Source organism: Danio aesculapii, chromosome 21, assembly GCF_903798145.1.
Source record: "Danio aesculapii chromosome 21, fDanAes4.1, whole genome shotgun sequence".
In the NCBI taxonomy this organism is placed as follows: domain Eukaryota; kingdom Metazoa; phylum Chordata; class Actinopteri; order Cypriniformes; family Danionidae; genus Danio; species Danio aesculapii.
The window spans coordinates 6410821-6431709 of NC_079455.1; the positions used below are offsets into that span (position 1 = coordinate 6410821).

Below are 20889 nucleotides of genomic sequence, written 5' to 3' on the forward strand. Positions count from 1 at the left end.
ACAGGAGGATTAATGTGAAGTTAGCCTTTTTTCTCACATCATGTAATACAGAAAACTATGAAAGAAAATTAGGAAGTTTAAAAACGGATTGAGAGTGTGCAGTAAGCATGCAACAATAGCAAATAGTTAGTTATGTAAATACAAAAATAGAAAATAATGAAATTAATAAATATATTAATAGGCTTAGCCAAGACTAAATGAGGCCAACAAAATAAAGATAATTGAAAAAAGTAAATATGTACAAAATGTATATTTATTATATTAATTATAGAAATAGAACTTCAAAATGTACAGTATTAAAATGATAATACTTTGGTGGGGGAGGTGTGGTCGAAAGCCTCACAACAGTGGAGAGCGGTTCAGAAGACCGGCGGCTGGTAAGTGGGTCAATCAGAAGTCATGATTAACACCTGTTTCTTTTCAGTGATTGGGTCGGAGAGCTGCTTTTTCTTCTTCTTCCTTCATATTAGAAGAACTTAATCACATTGGTGTCGAAACCCAGGAAGAAGAAGACGGGGTCGGCGATTCAGGTAAGCAAAATGTTTTAGGCCCAGTCCCAATTCTACCCCTTAGCCCTTACCCTTACCCTATTCCCTTGTTTTGCATGTTCACGTGAAGGGTTAGGTGTGTACCAATTCTCTTCAGCTTGAAGGTGTAGGGCTAAGGGGAAGGGCTAGATAGCCCTTGAAACTGAGATTTTTCAGGACCACACTAAAAATTTCCCAGAATACACCATCTACAACGGCAGCATAGCTGCACGGGGAAGTAAGTAGATGCACAAATTAGTATTTCTTGTCATTATTACAAATTTTTACAACAAACATCATGTTTTAATATGTTCATAATGGCTTTCGTGTTCATGTTACAGTCTAAATAAAAATCTAAACTGCTATAAATAAAATAACCCTAAATTTCGCTATCTATAGCCCCTAATAAAAACTCCTGTATAGCAGTCCCACAACATTCTGTCACTCGATGACACTCAAATACCATGGCAGTAAAGTCTAGTGGCTGGGAATGACATTTTTACCGTGCCTGATATAATGTTAATGTCAGGGATTAATTTGTGATGGAACAAGCCGGATCCAGATCCGGCACCTCTGAAATCAGATCTGGCACCTCATTTTACTAAGCCCCCTCCTCACACACCCCCCCGCCCCGGCCCACCCTTCACTTTCTTCCGTGACTCCCCAAGCCTTTTTTACTTTTGTCCACGACAACCCCCCTTGTGCTCTTCACTTTCGTCTGCGACACCTATTCCTCTCTCTGGTAACATGCCAGATCCGGTACCCCTTTACAATTTACAAATTAAGCACTGATTAATGGTGTTTTTGTACGTTTACATAGATGAATATGGCCACAGTGTAAATGCACAGTACAGATACAATCTTATTGGCACATTATATGGTTATGATAACGTGATTTTGTTGCCTTCAGTGATTTCCTAAAGATAAATACTAAAAAATAATGCAACTGGAATACCTAGCGACCAGCAATCGCCATCGTCGATTTCATATGAAGCAAGAGATCACGATGACATATGATGACGTGTGCAGGTGTTGTAGTGCTGTCCCATTTCTTAGGGTTAAATTTTGAAGAGGAAGGGGAAGAGGTAGAAGTACAAAAATAGCTCCTCTTCCTGCTTAAAAAGCATCTCTCCAACCCAATCAGTAAGAAGAAACACGTCTTAATCATGACTACTTATTGACCCACTTACCACTCGCCCGTCTACTAACCCACTCTCCACTGCTACAGGGCCTTCGACCATGCCTTCCAGTGTTGCAAACTATTTTCAATGAAAAGGCGATAAGCTCTTTTCAAAAAGTTGCTATATTACATCATACATCAATTTGCATATTATTGACATCATCACGTACAGCAGTTTTTGTTTAACAGCCTATGTTTAATAAAGGGGTATTTATATTTGCACTGCGCTTGATGTATGCATGTCAATTTAATTAAATGTATTGTTGTTTGAATACAGTATATCAGTATAGATGTATAATGACTTTGCAGTAATCTCCCTAAACTCAGACAAGTTCCAAAATGGTCACTAAACTGTCATCTCTCCGATTGTTAACAAGAAATGAATAAACAGCCAAATTAAATTGTTAATTCAGAGACTGACTGCAGTATGAGGACTGGGTTGTCTGTGAGTGCTCTGAGGCAGGGGATGGGCCGACAGCATCACCCGCAGCTCGTTGAGAGGAGTAGGAATGGTACAGTATAGATGCACGAGAGTCTTTAAGAATCTCCAGTAACACCAAAAAAAAATTGCTAGATTAGTCGCTAGTCGCTTTTTTGAAAATTTGTCACTAAGGGGGTCTGAACAGTAACTAAATATAGTGACAAAGTCGCTAAGTTGCCAACACTGATGCTTTCCCCATCACAAATACATAAAAGAAAAATCTAAAATTAAATAATATGCAGTTATTTAAATCAATGAAAAAAAATTAAGTTATACAAAATATGTCTTAAGTTATAATACATAGGTAATAATAAGTATTAAAGCTGACCTCTTTTGCCCCTTTTTACAAGATGTATAATAAGTCTCTAGAGTGTGTATGTGACGTTTCAGCCCAAAATACCACACAAATAATGTTTTATTCACTCTTAAAGACTTCCTCTTTTGGACTTTGATCAAAATTACGCAGTTTTGGGGATTGTCACTTTAAATTCAAATGAGATTGTGCTCATTTCTAAAGAGGGCGGGGCTACAGATGCCTATGCATCATCATAGCAGCAGATTCAAAACAGAACTAATGTTATATCTGTGAAAACCTGAAAATGTCAAAAGAAGTGTCCCAGAAAGTGTGCCAGTCTATGTACACTACGGTGTTCATTTGTGCATCTAAAACTGCAAATTTATGATCCTCTTGGTCGTTGACATTATTTTCAGCAGGTAAAAACCCTAATTGCAGACGTCTGCTTCTTATTTAGGGCTATTTATGCTTTTAATAAACAAGAGATCGTCACAAATGGACAGGACTATCTCCCTCTGATGACATGTACAAAGAAAGAATGTCAATCAAAGTGTTTCTGCAGACTGTTTTTAAGTGTGATTATAAAAAAAAGAATTAATTACTTTTACTTACCTATTATTTACCATTCGAGTAAACAATGTTTAACATAACACCACTATATTCACACACTGTTGCCACACAACTGTGTTTAAACCTCTTATAATTGGGATTTTGGCATAATAGGTCCCCTTTAACGTGATAAAAATAAACACAATAAAAAATATAAATAATAAAAACTAAGCAATTGACAGTAATATAATACAATATAATATATTATAATATAATTTAATATATGAAAGTGGAAAAAGCAGAACACAAGAAATCAGAAAGGAAGGTGTCATGCAAGACAGTTAGTCAGCCTGAGCAATATAAGAACCTAAAACGACAAAGCACAAAATCAGAGGTGTTAAGAATTCAGTTTATTACTTGACCCTTTATTCCCATAAACACAGCCGACAAGGAACCACATTAGTTACACAGAGACTTCCTGTCAAATATAGAGCGTGTGCAAGACAACACATACAACTTTTCATCGTACAATGTAAACTGCTTTGAAGTGTCACACCATTCACAGTTTAGTAAACATCTCAACACCATCAAATCCATAAAAAAATGCCTGGATTACATTTAAAAACATGATGTAACCTCACATACCAAAAAAAAAAAAGACCAATAAGAACCAGCATTCAGTAGAAACAAGACTATTAAATGCTGCCATTAACAAACTAATGAATATGATTTTTAATTACTGAAGTGTCCAGATGCAGGATGGTTTGAATACATAATTCCAGAAACATGCTGGAAATAAATGCTACCATTAGTGCTTTTCAATTAAAGCTTTGAAATAAAGGAGGATTTTCAACCTGGACCCTGTTACATATATATATATATATATATATATATATATATATATATATATATATATATATATATATATATATATATATATATATATATATATTTGTTACTCAGAAGAACAGCAACACCCATTAATAACAACACAACCTTTCTCTCTCTCTCTCTCTCACACACACACACACACGCACGCACGCACGCACGCACGCACGCACACACACACACACACACACACTCACTCACCTTTATAATGCACACACAATGACACACACACTTTTGTTTTTAGCAATTTATGAGGACTCTCTATAGCTGTAAATGTATTTTGTACTTTAACAACCGCTTATTGTATAGCCTTACCCTACCCTTACCCCTAAACCCAACCTTTGGCAAATTTTAAATGTCAAAAGACCCTGTTAAATATGATTTTTTAAGCAGTTTGAATTACAGGGACACCAGACAGTCCTTAAAAACCACCTCAACACTGTATTTGCAAAATATGTCAAATTTTAAATGTCAAAAGACACTATTAAATATGATTTTTAAGCATTTTGAATTTACAATGACACCTGGCAGTTCTTTTAAATCACCTCAACACTGTAATACCTAGGACAAACCTAGTCAGTCAAACCTAGAAAGTCATTATGCAAATGTGTGTCCTCATAAACCACCAAATCCAATACACACACACGTATAATGCTCTGTTCATCATGATATGCTGTTTAGAAATGTCTAATCATTGCTTTGCAGGCAAGGACTCATAGCCTCTCTCACAAACACACAACTTTATAATACACAAACACACACACACACACACGTTTGTTTTTAGTGGTTTATGAGGACTCTCCATAGTTGTAAATGTATTTTATACTTAAAAAACTGCTTATTATATAGCCTTATCCTACTCTTACCCCTAAACCCAACCTTTACAGGAAACGTGGCAAATTTTAAATGTCAAAATATGTTAAATATGATTTTTAAGCATTTTGAATTACAAGGACACCAGGTAGTCCTTATAAACCACCTCAACACGGCAATGGCAAGCATGGCAAATAGGTCAAAATACCTATTTAAGCATTTTGAATTACAAGGACATCAGGCTGTCCTTGTAAACCCCTTCAAAACTGTGATTCCTAGGTCATACCTATGGTAATATGCAAATTCGTGTCCTCATAAACCACCAAAAACAAGTACACAGAGATTATAATATTTTGTTCATCTTAATATACTGTTTACATATGTCAAGTTATTACTTTCCAGGCAAGGAGTCATGGCCCCTCTCACACACACTCAACTTTATAATACACACACACACACACACAAAGACACACACACGTTTGTTTTTAGCGGTTTATGAGGACTCTCCATAGTTGTAAATGTATTTTATTCTTTATAAACTGCTTATTATATAGCCTTACCCTACCCATACCCATAACCCAACCTTCACAGGAAACATGGCAAATTTTTTAATGCGAAATATAATTTTTAAGCATTTTGAATTACAAGGACACCAGGCATAAACCACCTCAACACTGTAATGGCAAACGTGGCAAATTTTAAATGTCACAAGACCCTGTTTACTATGATTTTTAAGCATTTTGAATTACAAGGACACCAGACGGTCCTTATAAACCACCTCAACACTAATGGCAAACATGGCAAATTTTAAATGTCAAAATACCCTGTTAAATATGATTTTTAAGCATTTTGAAATACAAGGACACCCAGCAGTCCTTATAAACCACCTCAACACTGTAATACCTAGGTCATACATATGTCATTATGTACATCTGTGTCCTCATAAACCACCAAAACCAGTACACACACTACAATGCACTGTGCATCATAATATACTGTTTACATATCTCAAATCATTACTTTCCAGGCAAGGAATCATGGCCTGTAAGGTCAAAATACATAGATAAATACAATATATTACTTTCGTTACTGGTGTAAGAGATAACAGTCATTAAATATGTCATTAAGATTACTAAGTATATTCTACATCATGTAATATGTACACATACTTGCGGTATAGTTTGAAAAAAAGGCCCTTAAACTGAATCTGCATCGCTAAAGCTTCGTCCTTCCACAGACTTACAAACATGATATAATCGTAGTAAGATTACACTCGCTTAGCTGTAAACATCCATATTCACTGTGGTTCTCTACCTTAACTGCCTCTTTTAAAAACACGATGGCCATGCAATGTAAACCTGCGTTCCTTCAATCTAAAATAAGGCAAAAATATCTGATGTGAGTTTGAAATAAAGCAGGAGCATGAGGTATTGTTATCCTTCGATTATACGTCAACCACTGACACACAATAGATTTATACAGTGAAAATGTGTTAAAACGTGCACCATCTGATCGTTTCACATCAACAAGTACAAAAAAAGGTAAAAGACGAATAAAACATCTCTGTAAAAGTCGTTTTTCGTGATTCCCTCTACATACGTAGCATTTTTGAAGAAAATACATACAAAAATACATGACATTTGACAGGGAAAATAAACGAGGATTATGGCCCACGTTGTTATTTTAGTAATATATCATTTTATATAGAATATGTATCTAACTGACACACTCACTACAATGCTCCAATGGTACCACAATGGCACCTTCCCAGAGGAGTTTGTGTCACTGAGTTTTTTCACCCTGGAAATCGTCACAACAGTCATATCCATTTTACCTGACGTAGCAAATCCGTCACGGCTTCTTAAATCAAGACCTTTCCCGCACAGGCACCTACATTGCCCCCTTTCAATGCACTTTCAGGCCGTGTTTAGCCCTCAGCCCTGCAGAAGAGCCAACAAGGGCACAGGAAAGAAATAGCCCACAGAATTCCCTCGGATGAAGGGAAAGTTAAGACTCTGAGAAGGACAGAGAAGCGGTCAGGACAGAGTGTAACAGAGCCAAAGTGTAAGAGACAGAGGAAGGGTCCAGAAGCGAGTGGCCATGCAGCACGCGGCAGGCTGATGACTGGAAATGGGACGTTTACTTGAGGAGATTTTTGGCGCTGGGAACTCTGGGTCTGCTCTGGAGAGCCACTGGATCAGGAAGTTGCCTCTGTCATCTGAGAGTTGGGGGGAGATGATTTAAATAGTTAGTTGAGCCAAATAAAGTGAAATTTGGTCATTATTTACTCATCCTTCTGAGATTTGTTTATGTCTGGATCACAAGTCCATAAGCTTTGGGACAAAAACTTATTTTAATATGGAAAATATTCCTTCTATCGCATGCAGTTGCTTTTATTTAGAACTCAACTTAAATCAGCCTTAAATCGGCCTGTAGGCATGATAGTCAGGCACGCTGCTGATGTTGTCAATATGGCAATCTGCACTTGCCTGTGTTTTGAACCAGGTGTGCAATACCTAGTTCAACCACTGGGTGTCAAACAAATACTGCACCTTTAAAGCCCATTAACACCAAGCATGATAACGATAAATATAAATATAACAATAAATATATTTGTATCCACACAGAAGACAGATAATGATGTTTATTTTTAGATTATGCTTTAAATTCAGGATTATACCTTACCAGCAAGTGTCCTCAATTTGCTACCACTGCATCTGCACATACTGTAGAGCTTGTGACATGTAATCAATCTAATCAAAGAGTGAATTTAGCAATCGTAGTCAGCTCCCTAGCATTTTCAAAGAAGGCAACACAAAGACGATGGCTACATCCGAAATCACCTACTACTCAGTCGCTACTGCATTTAAATTTGAATTTACTACTTGACCATGAGAAAAGTACATTCTATACACTATAAATGTAAGTAGTGAAAACTATCCCTAAAGTATTTAAAACTATCCCTTTATCATTCTTGGTGTAAATGGGCCTTTAGTCAATGTGTTGTCATATTTTGAAATGAAAGAAGAATTCAGGATAGGACACATTGAGCATTTAGCAATCGTAGTCAGCTCCCTAGCATTTTCAAAGAAGGCAACACAAAGACGATGGCTACGTCCGAAATCACCTACTACTCAGTCGGTACTGCATTTAAATTTGAATTTACTACTTGACCATGAGAAAAGTACATTCTATACACTATAAATGTAAGTAGTGAAAACTATCCCTAAAGTATTTAAAACTATCCCTTTATCATTCTTGGTGTAAATGGGCCTTTAGTCAATGTGTTGTCATATTTTGAAATGAAAGAAGAATTCAGGATAGGACACATAGAGCAGTTCCACCCCTTTTTGTAAATTGCCAATAGCTAATTTTGTTTATTTTATTTTTGTTTGTTTATTTGTAGATTTATTTAACAAATTTTTTTAATTAATGGAAATTATCTGAATTGTTTTTCCCCTTTATGTGCCTTTCACCATTTAGAAAATAGTAACGGGGTAAACAAGTGACTGATTTTAGCTGTACATTAAAGTTGGTCATACACAGTGCGAATTCTGTCTGAAGATTGTGTCCACGCACATCACAAATGAGTTTATGTGAAAAAAACGCAGTGATTTAAACCTGGCAAATGACAAAGCAGGCACAACAAATGTCACATTTTTGGAGTAAAACATGTCATAAGTGAATTTTGTGGAGATTTTTATAATGCTGACTGCATTGGACACTTACTTGGACATGGTGCTGGCAGACAAAATCTGACACTCTGAGGTTTGGTGTCCATGCAGATGCCTATGGCATTATCAGGGGTGCTGCACATGACCTGCCGCTCCTGAGTCCCATTACCACAGCTGACCGAGCACTGCACATCCATAAACAACACACAGAAAAAAAAATGGCAGAATGTAAACAAGAAGGTAATATTGTGAGGAGACGAAGTCATAAATTATGAGAATAATGGAATGTTGGTTTGAGAATAAGGTTGTTACATTAAACTAGTAATACACTTGCAAAAAATAACTAGCCTTGAAAGGAAAAACAAATGAGCAAAAGCAAAATTGTACTAGCCATTTGCTAATTTATGCAAGCAGTATGTTAAACATGTCAGGAATCATACTAGCAAATTGCTAAACATATTAAAAAGTTAACCATATGCTAATTCTTTATAATATCATGTTGGCAACATGCTTATTTAATTATTTAATTTGTGCTAATAAAGTCAAATGCTAATAATTAAATGTGCCATAACGATAAACCATGCTTGGAATGCTAAACGGGTTACCAACATGCTAATTAATGATAAATATTTACTAAACATATGTTGGTAGCACATTAATAATTCTTAACAAAATGCAAACATGCTAGTTAAAACATGTCAACCACATGTTAGCAACCTGTCAAGACATGATAGTGATATAATAGTGCTACAACATGTTAAGCCCCGGTCAGATCACAAGATTTTAATTGTTGGTTATGAATGTCAGATTATGCGATTTTTTTTTTTTTTTTTTTTTTTTTTTTTTTTTTTTTTTTTTTTTTTTTTTTTTTTTTTCTTGATAAAACATTGACTTGTCGTAGGTAACAAATATGCCAGACTACATGTTCCTTCACGAACAGTTATTCTGTGATGTCTACGATGAGGGTTATTCCCCAAAGCAGTCACAAGTGTTGCTATAACAAGGTTTCTTATATCAATTTCAAATTTTTTTATCTTATTTCAATCTCAATAAACACTGATGCTTGCTGACAACTTTAGCCTAGATTATTTAGGGGCATTCGTTATGACATTAATAGGATCAAACATATATTTCTTTTTAAATATTAAGATATATATTTTTTAGATCTAAATGTATATTTTCCCACCAGGGTTGCTTCATAAACACTCTTGTCTGAACTTGCCACGACTGAGACGGAGAAAGTGAAAGCACATCAGCACCAAGGAAAAATCAGATGCTCAAGACAAAATCTTAAAAATAATGTTATAAGATATATTTTTTTAAATGTATGACAAAGGTTTATGATACAACAATTAAAGTGGAGCATTAATTAAATCCTTATTTTCCACAGAGCGAATGAAAAAAAAAATTAAAATAAATTATTTGTATCTTTCATTTGGTATAATTTGTCTCCTAATTTCTATGTATTTTATGTTGGTCAATTATCTTCTAGATAAACAAGAATAACGAATAACATCTGAGGTGAAGTGCTTCAAAACCCGTCTCTATATGCTTCAATGCCAAAGCACAAACTGGTTTGTTAAATAAAATTAAAACTAGCCTAAATAAAATTAAAGTGAATTACTCAATTTCAGAGAAACCTATATTAAATGACAAAATCATCCATTGTCGGTGAGTTTCAATTTATTTGTTCAATCAAGTAATTTGAATAAGCAAGACAGGCTTTTACAATGTATCAGCAGCACTGAACGTGTTTCCAAATAACCTCGAAAAAAGAAAATCTGTTGGAAGGATGAGATAACTCTGTGTGTCTGCATATTTGTGCCAGTCTGTCAGATAAAATTGCTTAAAACACTTTATTATTTTAGTGTAAGTAGGTAAAGCTTGCACCAATGATTAATCTTATCCACTGGAGACCCACCCATAAGTAGGCTAAATATGCAGCCTATTTTTTATTACCTGACCTGCGGATTAACGGCATCACCGCAACTATAACTGAGAAATTATGCACTCCTATTGCCCAGTGTCACCTACGTGATGGAACATGTCGTGAACAATGAAAAAGAAAATTAAACATGCTAGAATTTCTGCTGTGGATGTTGTGAAGCGTCGCAGACATGGTATTGGTTGTCGTGAACTATCCCACATTACACAAAACGAAATGATTGAATCTTGTGTCGTGACACATGTGATCGGACTTCATTTGTGTAAAAATGTTGAGCAAGTGTCAGACAGAAAAGGTAACTTAAAATAAAAGATATACAGAATCAACAATAAGATATTTGATACTGCGTTTTTTTCACTCTCAATCTCTGTCATACCTGAGACCAAGGTCCTGTTCTCCAGTGTGCAGGGCATAGGTGACGATTGCAAGGCCTTCGCCCTTCAGGCCGGTCATCATTGCAATATTTGGCATTGATGGCTTTGTATGAACCATCCAGTTCAGGTCTCACACAGCGCACAGGTCGAGTCTGTGAACCTGTCTTACCACAAGATTTACTGCACTCCTCCCATTCTCCTGTCACCCAGCTACACACAACACACATTAAAAAAAACATTATCCACTGAACCAGTCATACCCTTAAACCAGCATCCATCACTCATTTAGACAAAGGTGTGTTTAAGCACAACTGTGTGAGATTGGTTTGAAAACTAGCACATGGTGAACCTCATTTGCTTACATTGGTTCTGAGCACTCCTTCTGGTTGCAGGCTCGGCTGATGGCACGAGGTTTGGGTATGTTGGCACAGAGAGTGCGGTGTACCATTTTGCCATCCGACTTCCTTCGGCATCCAAAACGTGTGTACTGTTTCCCTACAAGCCAGACAAACAGACAAAACACCATGATACAAGCTGTTGTCTTCTACAGTTCGTCCAAGTTTCACTGAAATCTCATGTCTGTCAGAGTTGTGCACCATACTGAGTTGAATTCGGAATTAAACTATTGATTATTTGTTCCTCAGTTTGAATTGACGTACCAAACAGAATACAGAATGCAAATAATAAAACAGAAACAATTCTTTTAGTAAAGGTTTTCACTTTGTTTTAATAGATGGTTTTATATAATTTGTAAAAAAAAAAAATTAAATTCACTTCGAACAACCACAAACTATAAAACCATTTTCTACATTACATATGACAATTGTGAAAAATGGTTTAAATCAATGTTTTAAATGACACCTTAAGTATCGAATGCTCATTTTAAGCAAAATTTTAATTCACAATAAATTGTTGGACTTGATCAATTCAACAAATTTAGATAAAATTAAAAAAAATGAAGAGGGATACAGTTTATATATATTTTCATGTACCTCCGCCACATGGCTTGGAACAGTGCGACCACTTCCTCAAAGCCCACTCGAAGTAAATTGTGTCGTCCTGAGGAAGGGTGTTCTCCATTGATGAGAGCGGGTCTTCTGGCAGGATGTATTTGTATGAGATCGTGACTTTGGAAATGCTGTGAGACTGAACCTAAAGAAGATGTTTAATCATGTTTAATAACTTTTTAAAGACACATTTTACTAGCCTAATTGGTAACCAAAAATGTGTGATCTTATCTTACTAATATCCGGTATGCATTACACTCCCTGACAAAAGTGTTGCCGTCAATCCCAGTTGTAAAAGCAACAAATAATAACTTGATTTTTTAGTTGATCATATGGAAAAGTGGCAGAGGAAATCTTCTGTTGAACTGCATCCCAAATACTGCAGAAAACCTATTGGAACCTGCATGCACCCAAGATTCTCATAGAAATCAGTCATGTTTGGTGAAAGAAAAATCATGGTTTAAGAATCAGAATCAGAAAGAGCTTTATTGCCAGGTATGTTCACACATACGAGGAATTTGTTTTCGTGACAGAGCTTCTACAGTGCAACAGGATAACAGAGACAGGACAAAAAACAGATAATAAATATATTTTAAAAAAAATACAAGTAGTGAAGTAGTGAATACAAGTAAGTAGTGGATGGTTTGGGGTTACATTCAATATGAGTGCATATGAGAAATTTGCAGAGTGGATGGCTACAGGATAGCGCTTCTTCTCATACTTCAGCCACATCAAAGTTCCTAAAAAGCAACGAAGGTCAAGGTGCTCGATGTTTTGCCAGCCCAGTCACCAGACATGAACATTATTGAGCATGTCTGTGGTAAGATGAAGGAGGAGGCATTGAAGATGAATCCAAAGAATCTCGATGCTAAAGTGCTTCAAAGAATCTTGATGAACTCTGGGAGTCCTGCAAGAATGCTGTCTTTGGCATTCCAGATGACTTTATTAATAAGTTATCTGAGTCATTGCAGGGATGTATGGATGCAATCCTCCAAGCTCATGGGAGTCATACACAATATTAATTCTTTTTACACTACACCATGCCTTTATATTCTATACTGTACATCATTTATGTTAGGTGACAAGACTTAAAGCAAAGTCAGACCTTACTGTTCTAATTAAACAATTAAAAATCAAGACATGATCATATATTATTTTGGTAAAATAAGTGTAATCTAGAGGCATTTGCATTTCTTATAAGCCACCAAATGATCAACTAGAAATAAAGTTATTATTTGTTGTTCCTAAAACTTGGATAGGCGACAATACTTTTTGTCAGGTAGTGTACATGATTTAATGCCTGATTTTCACCCTTCAACATTTTTCCAGACATAGCAAACAAAGGTCCCAAAATAGGGGCATTTTGTTGCTTGTTCATGTTAGTCATGACTGCATATTTTAAATTATCAAAGACAAATCTGAAAGAAGTGCCAATACATTTCTGGTTATAATTTAGCTGGCAAATAACAGTCTGAAATTGGTTTCGACTAGAAACATGATAGGCAACAACCTACAACCATTGAGAGAGCAATTTACAGGGCAAGAGTTATTTCAAGTTATTTCATTCTTCCAAGTGAAATATTGCATAAAGTCTGACCACTAGTGACCAATCTGTTGTGACCAATGTGTAAAATCCAGTGACTTCAGGATACCCCAAATAGTTGTGTTGTGAAAGAACATATTTTTATGCCTATTATGCTTATTCAAAAGATATGTTTATGCAATCTTTGGAATATTGCAAACAACAACACTTAATAGAAGCACGCACATTTTAAAAATGCACAAAGAAAAGTTAAAGGTAGGATTTGCAAACCTAAACAGCTGAGTAGCATAAACCTTTTATCTGATGAGAAAAAATATGCATAAACTATGATGGAAACACATTTACCGAAGTTCCAATGTACACATCAAAAATTCATGTGATTTAATAGATCATGTGATAAAAAAAAAAATTGGTGCGATAGGACAGCACTAACGGACAAACCAGCAGACCCCAACCACATTGTAAAACATCTGTAATGATGTTTTGGTCCACTGCACATTTATTGTATTTCGTTTACCATCTTCTGAGGCGAGTAATTTATTATATAAGAACAAAAAGACCCACAGTGGCTTCTCCGACCACAGCAAATTCCAATTTTCTTTTTTATATTTGGCGCCAGTTTATCGGCAATTGATGGTTTTGTTCCCTTTGACTCATTGGATGGAAATAATGCTTTATTTGCAAGTGTTTTATGGGAACTGAGCTCAATTGGGCTACCAAACCACCAGGAAAATGTGAAAACTCACATTTTCATCACCTTTCAGTAAGCATTGTTTCTAAAGGTGTGACCTGAGCTTGCTGAATTATGAAAATATGATGGGTGTATACACTAACCGGCCACTTTATTACTGTAGGTATGACTAGGTACCGGGTTGGACCCCCTTTTGCCTTTAGAACTGCCTTAATCCTTCGTGGCATAGATTCAACAAGGTACTGGAAATATTTTGGTCCATTTTGACATAATAGCATCACGCAGTTGCTGCAGATTTGTCAGCTGCACATCCATGATACAAATCTCAAGTCCCACCACATGCCAAAGGTGCTCTATTGGATTGAGCTCTGGTGACTGTGGAGGCCATTTCAGTACAGTGAACTCATTGTCATGTTCAGGAAACCAGTCCGAGATGATTCACTCTTTATAACATGGTGCGTTATCCTGCTGGAAGTAGCCATCAGAAGATGGGTTCACTGTGGTCATAAAGGGATGGACATGGTCAGCAACAATACTCAGGTAGGCTGTGGCATTGACATGATGCTCAATTGGTACAAATGGGCCAAAGTGTGCCAAGAAAATATCCCCCACACTATTTCACCACCAGCCTGAACCATTGATACAAGGCAGGATGGATCCCTGCACGTTGTAGATGCCAAATTGTGACCCTACCATCCGAATGTCCTAGCAGAAATTGAGACTCGTCAGACCAGGCAACATTTTTGCTATCTTCTATTGTGCAGTTTTGTGTATAATTTGTATCTTAATTTCTGTGCGAATTGTAGCCTCAGTTTCCTGCTCTTAGCTGACAGGAGTGGCATCCTGTGTTGTCTTCTGCTGTTGTAGCCCGTCCGCCACAAGATTTGACGTGTTGTGTGTTCAGAGATACTCTTCTGCATACGTCGGTTGTAACGACTGGTCATTTGAGTTACTGTTGCCAGTCTATCAGCTTGAATCAGTCTGGCCATTCGCCTCTGACCTCAACATCACTGGCATCAACAAGGCATTTGTGCCCACAGAGCTGCTGCTCACTGGATATTTTCTTTTTTCCGAACCATTATTTGTAAACCCTAGAGATGGTTGTGAGTAAAAATCCCAGTAGATCAGTAGTTTCTGAAATACTCAGGCACCAACAACCAAATTCACTTAAATCACCTTTGTTCCCCAATCTGAGGCTGTTAGAACTGCAGCAGATTGTCTTGACCATGTCTACATGCCTAAATGCACTGAGTTGCTGCCATGTGATCGGCTGATCAGAAATTTGTGTTAAAGAGCCATTGGACAAGTGTACCTAATAAAGTAGCCGGTGAGTTTTTATTGCATCACCAAGAATTATTAAGGCTATGTATTGCACGATAAGCTGACAAATCGATAACTGTGAGAGGTCTATCATGTTGTGTATTCCCTGCTCAACTCTTAATTAATGGTATTTAGAAATGCATTTCTAGTTGTAGTGCATTTCTTTTTTTAGCCTCAGGTGGTTAGTTTTGGGTTTAAAGTTGTCAGATTTAGTTTTGGATTTAGATTTACTGGTAGTGAGTGAGGAGATTCCCCCCAAAAATGTGTGTAAAGCGCATCGAGTGTCCAGAAAGCACTATATAAATATAAGGAAATATTATTAAATTGTAGCTGAAATGTGCTTACCATGATGAGAACTCCATATCTGAGTGGTCCGGTGGTCTGGACCATCTCCATGTCATCATTGTTTGTGTACTCCCATGCCACACCTTTCTCAATTACTGTACGTGACTCAGGAAAATCACCCTCGTCGTTTAGGAAGAGATGGTCTGTGGCCTGGTTCTTCACCGCTAGCAAAAAACAATTAAACAGTAAGACACTCTCCATGCAGTCCTAATCACACAAGAATCAATCTTCATCAACCTCATTTTATATGCATTTCATGTGCCTGTAAATCATACTATTGGAAGGCATTACTTCTAAGGTGCTTCACGGTCACTAAGCTGGAACTCCTAATGTTCTCAGTGCCAGAAAGAATCTAAACCTCTCCATCAATAGCAAACAGTGGGCGGCCAGATGTATGAATCATGAGGGTCACTGTCAGAGTAATTAATCACACAGGCGTTTGCGCTCTACCTAAAATATGTGGCGTTCCTTTGAATTCATGGATCTGTATGTGGCGCGCTCCTCTGGGGATCTCCAAGATCTTCAGGAAACCTAGAAATGAAATTCACAACAATAAAAATGAATGAATGTTTGAATAAATCTGGTATAAAGACATTGACTATATTTATGTAACAGAGGCAATATATCAAACGAAGTGCAGGTAAATCTCACTTTCCTGACCTTAGGAGAGGAGGTGCACTAGTGACTGATGGGAGAAACTGCAGTCTTTCCCATATTGTTAGTGCGCCAGGCTGTAATACTGGAAATAGCAGTCTGAATAATGTGGTAAGACTTTATTTTGATGGTCCCTAATGGTCCCCTATGTTTTGACTCAAATTTGCATTGCAACTACATGCCAATTACTTCTCATTTGAGTATTAGTAGAATGTCTGCTTAATATCTGCTGATACTGCTCCTTCAACAGACATCTGACTGTCTATAAGGAACTTTGCAAGTACATCTCAACTTACACTAACCCCAACCTAACAGTCTACTTATAATCTAATGAGAATAAGTTGGCATGTAGATACAATGAAACTTAAATTTAACAAAATGCGTTAAAAAGACCATGCAAATAAAGTGATACCAATAATGTTTTATTAGATCTGAATGTGTTGGTGCTGAGATTCAAATAGGACTGAGGCTGCATTTACACCAGTGTGTTTTCTTTTTTTATCAGCATTTTAGAATGCAGATGATCCTCATCCAGACTGCCATTTTTACTGTAGTTATAAAAATGTACTCTTTTCACACTATACAGCCTAAAACGAGAATACATGACCATTCATACTCACTGGACATGAGCATATTTTGCCGGCATCTGTATTTGGAGTCTACTGTTACTAATGGTCATATGATAGGAGGTTGACGAATCAGGGAACAATACGTAATATTCCAGAATACCAATCTAGTGATTGTGAAAAAAATTTCTACATTGAAATAAAACACCAGGGTTCCGTTTTTTGTACCTCGCTTATACGATCTAAGATGATTTGGCAGATCCTGGATGTTTTAATCGTGATAACTGATCTGTGGCTAATTTGGTTCTTTAAACAAGTTCGAGAATCAGATTAAAATGTCTGGATGAACAGATCTGAGATCGCTGCATGTGTTGATCATGATCAGCAATGCAACAATTGGCTGATGGCACAGAAGTGTAATGACATAATCTGATTAATATTCAGTTATCCATGTGAGCAAAATGACAAAAAATATAGTAAAGCGTAGTAAACGGTTTGTACAATAAGATACACATTAACTTTCCACATTTGTTGTGGGCTGCATGCTTTACACTTTCATGTTTCAAGAGTATTTAGCCATTTATTTAGTTTTATAGTTAGAGCTGATTTTCTTTATTATAGTAGCCTAAGCCTATTCAAGTTTCTTCAAGTCGTAAGCTGAGTCCTAATTTGTGTAAGGAATAACTGGTTGTTTAAATTAATTTTGCATCACAAAAGCATTTTGATATCGGTAATGGTGACTGCAACTTTTGCAAAACATCTTATCACCATTATATTAGCCGTCAAAAGACGTGCATGACTGTATACATCATTATTCCTTTAAAAAAAATAAAAACAGTCGAATATTGGGCATGTCTATTATCATACACAAATTGCACTAAAGCTGAATTAGTATCTAAAAAGTCCATATGAACACATGTGACAGTTTTATTTATATATTTTTCTTTAACTTTAAACTTAAACTGTAACTATATATTTTTTATTCATCATTTCGTTTCGGCTTACTCCCTTTATTAATCAGGGGTCGCCACAGCAGAATGAACCACCAACTTATCCAGCACATTTTTTACGCAATGGAAACTTCCAGCCAAAATCCGCTTATAGTCACATTATTAAGGTGCATGTAAATGTAACTGCAAGTAGAAACTTTCGTTGGTGCCGTGACCCGTATTGGATTGAGAGGATGACTGTAATTGAGCCCAGCTAGAAAGAGGGAATGGTTCAACCAAATAATTTTATTTACTCACCCCAATCCTAACCTTCATAAACTTCTTTATTCTGTTGAACACTTAAGAATATGTTTTGAAGAATGCTGAAAACCTCTAACCATTGACTTTGATTACTATAAGTCAGGGGTTACAGTTTTTCTGCATTCTTCAAAATATCTTATTTTGTGTTCAACAGAAGAAAGGTCAAAATTGACAGAATTTTTAGTTTTGGGTGAACTATCCCTTTAAAAGTTGTATTAACAAATAATGCCAGTTGCTAACAAGTGGTTATTTGAGTTGCTGTTGCCTTTCTATCAGATGGAACCAGTCTGGCCATTCTCCTCTAACCTCTGTTATCAACAAGGCATTTGCACCTACAGAACTGCCACTCACTGGATATCTTCTCTTTTTTTCGGACCATTCTCTGTAAACCCTAAAGATGGTTGTGCATGAAAATCCCAATATGTTAGCAATTTCTGAAATACTCAGACCAGCAAATCTGGCACCGACAACCATTCCACGTTCAAAGTTACTTAAATCACCTTTCTTCCCCATTCTGATGCTCAGTTTGAACTGCAGCAGATCATCTTGACCATGTCTACATCGCTGAATGTATTGAGTTGCAGCCATTTGATTGGCTGATTAGAAATGTGCGTTAACATGCAGTTGGACAGGTGTACCTAATAAAGTGGCTGGTGAGTGTATAATTGAATTTTGGCATTTTTTGGTCAATGTATTTTTTTAGTTGTCTAGAAAATACTTCTTGATTTCAGAATTTTTAGAAATTTGTAAGCAGGAGGTAGCTAGGGTATTCAGGCCCACGGTACAGGTCCTGGTTGACTGAGGTTCCAACTCAATTGAAATTGCCAGGGGCCTTAGAATCATCACCTCTTTCTGCCCTTAAGTGATGGTCCTGTTTGTGAGTAAACTGCACAGATCATGTATCCAGACTTGCTCATTGAGGTAGCAAAGTGGGCAAAATCTCACCTGGTTTCCTTGTGCTGCGGGTGAAGTTTCCTTTGACAATCTTGCAGGTGGAGTTGTCTCCTCCACACACACCACACTTATCATCCTCCAGCTCCGAGGCAATAACGTTGTCACAGCCCACTTTCTGTACAGAGAGCAGGATTTAAGAGAACCAAGAATATATAGAGACATAGATCTAGCCAAAGGGCTGACCTTAGATAAGCTGAGCAGATTCACAGAAATGTTGCTTTATACAACCTTCATTGCTGGAACTTACAGACAGATTTACTAAACAGGTCAAATGAGCATGACATTGAGAATCTCATAAAAGTGCAGATGGGAGTGCAAAGTTGTGCAATTCTACCAAGAGCAGAACAAATTAAAAATGCTGTGGCTTGATAATTGATGTTTTAGGAGCACATCTTCCTGACTTTCAAATAAATTAACAGAAGTGGAGAGAAATTGCTCTCTTAGACCACATGTGACTTCTGCGTTCATGGGTTATGATAAGGGTCTACAAATAGTACTGGGGTCTTAACAATTGAATAAATATAATGATTACAAAATGTATTCATTTATTTTGGCTTAGTCCCTTATTTATCAGGGGTCGCTACAGCGCAATGAACCACCAACTATTCAGGAATATGTTTCACACAGCGGATGCCCTTCCAGCCGCAACCCATTACTGGGGAACACTACTCATGCACACACATGCACTATGGCCAATTTAGTTCATCACATTCACCTATACCGCATGTCTTTGGACTGTGGGGGAAACCGGAGCACCCAGAGGAAACTCACATGAACACAGGGAGAACATGCAAACTCCACAAAGAAATGCCAACTGGCCTAGCTGGGACTCGAACCAGCAACCTTATTGTTGTGACGTGACAGTGCTAACCACTGAGCCACCGTGCCACCTTACAAAACATTTCTAATAGCGATTAGATTTTTTACTCACATATTATTATTTTCCCAGTAAAACAAGCTCAAAATAACAATTCTCTCAATGCTAAACTGCAGAACATTTAAAATTTTCACACACATTTTTTTTGTAAAATATCCATAAAATTACAGTTCTATCAATAAAATATTACATATCATTAATATGTTTTTCCAACACGATCTCATGGCAATTCATAACTTTTTGATTTAGGGACTAATTCGTATGAATTTGTATGATTTCATTCGTACAATTTACAACAATTTGCTTAGTACGTACATTTTTGTATGACTGAACTCGTACAAATTAGCCACTAAACTGACAAAATATAAAATAGTTATGTTTCCTCATGAGATGAGGCTGGTTTTTCACATATTAGTAGTTTTCCACGAAGCATCCTTTAAATGTGCAGTATGTAAGATTGACACAAGGCAGTGCAGTTAGGAATGCTCATTTTGGTTAATTTTGCCAACCGGCAACCCGCCACTTGTTAACCAAATATTAAACATTAACTGGTCAGATTAATATAAAAATATTATTTAATAAAAAAAAAATTGATGTGTCCATTTTATGTGACACATCAAATATTGCATTTTAAAATACTGATTTATTTTAACATGTGAACAGCAGCATACAGAACAACAACAGAACTGCACATGCAGTGTTTCCAACAGCACAGGAATAAAGAATAAACTAAATAAAAAGAATAAAATAAAAAGTCTTGCTCTAGACATTTTTCACTGAAATTACAAATTTAGATTACAAAACGAAAACACTGACTGAATGCTTTTTAAGGCTGTTTGTTCCAATCATGCTTTTTTCTTCCGTCAAATAAAAATATCAGGCTACCTCAAATCGGAAAATATGCATTTATTTAATGCTCCACTGTTATCATTATCATATCACAAAACCTCTGACAA

The 20889-nt window shown here is 36.5% G+C and overlaps 1 protein-coding gene and 1 long non-coding RNA gene across 3 annotated transcripts in view; one reads left to right on the forward strand and one right to left on the reverse strand.

Annotated features, from left to right (window-relative positions):
- The window catches only part of LOC130214446 (uncharacterized), a 54807-nt gene that overhangs the window by 7875 nt on the left and 26043 nt on the right, over window positions 1–20889 (forward strand). For both annotated transcript variants that reach the window (XR_008835619.1, XR_008835618.1), the window contains exon 2: window positions 425–530. This is a non-coding gene — a long non-coding RNA (uncharacterized LOC130214446). The remainder of the gene's footprint in view (window positions 1–424; window positions 531–20889) is intronic.
- Window positions 1–20889, reverse strand: part of adamts2a (ADAM metallopeptidase with thrombospondin type 1 motif, 2a) — a 158934-nt gene that overhangs the window by 4790 nt on the left and 133255 nt on the right. The window contains exons 14-21 of the mRNA XM_056446154.1: window positions 19048–19171; window positions 16083–16163; window positions 15633–15796; window positions 11719–11878; window positions 11089–11221; window positions 10729–10936; window positions 8463–8592; window positions 6877–6951 (exon numbers count right to left, since the gene is read on the reverse strand). Coding sequence (XP_056302129.1) covers window positions 6877–6951; window positions 8463–8592; window positions 10729–10936; window positions 11089–11221; window positions 11719–11878; window positions 15633–15796; window positions 16083–16163; window positions 19048–19171 — 1075 coding nt within the window. The remainder of the gene's footprint in view (window positions 1–6876; window positions 6952–8462; window positions 8593–10728; window positions 10937–11088; window positions 11222–11718; window positions 11879–15632; window positions 15797–16082; window positions 16164–19047; window positions 19172–20889) is intronic.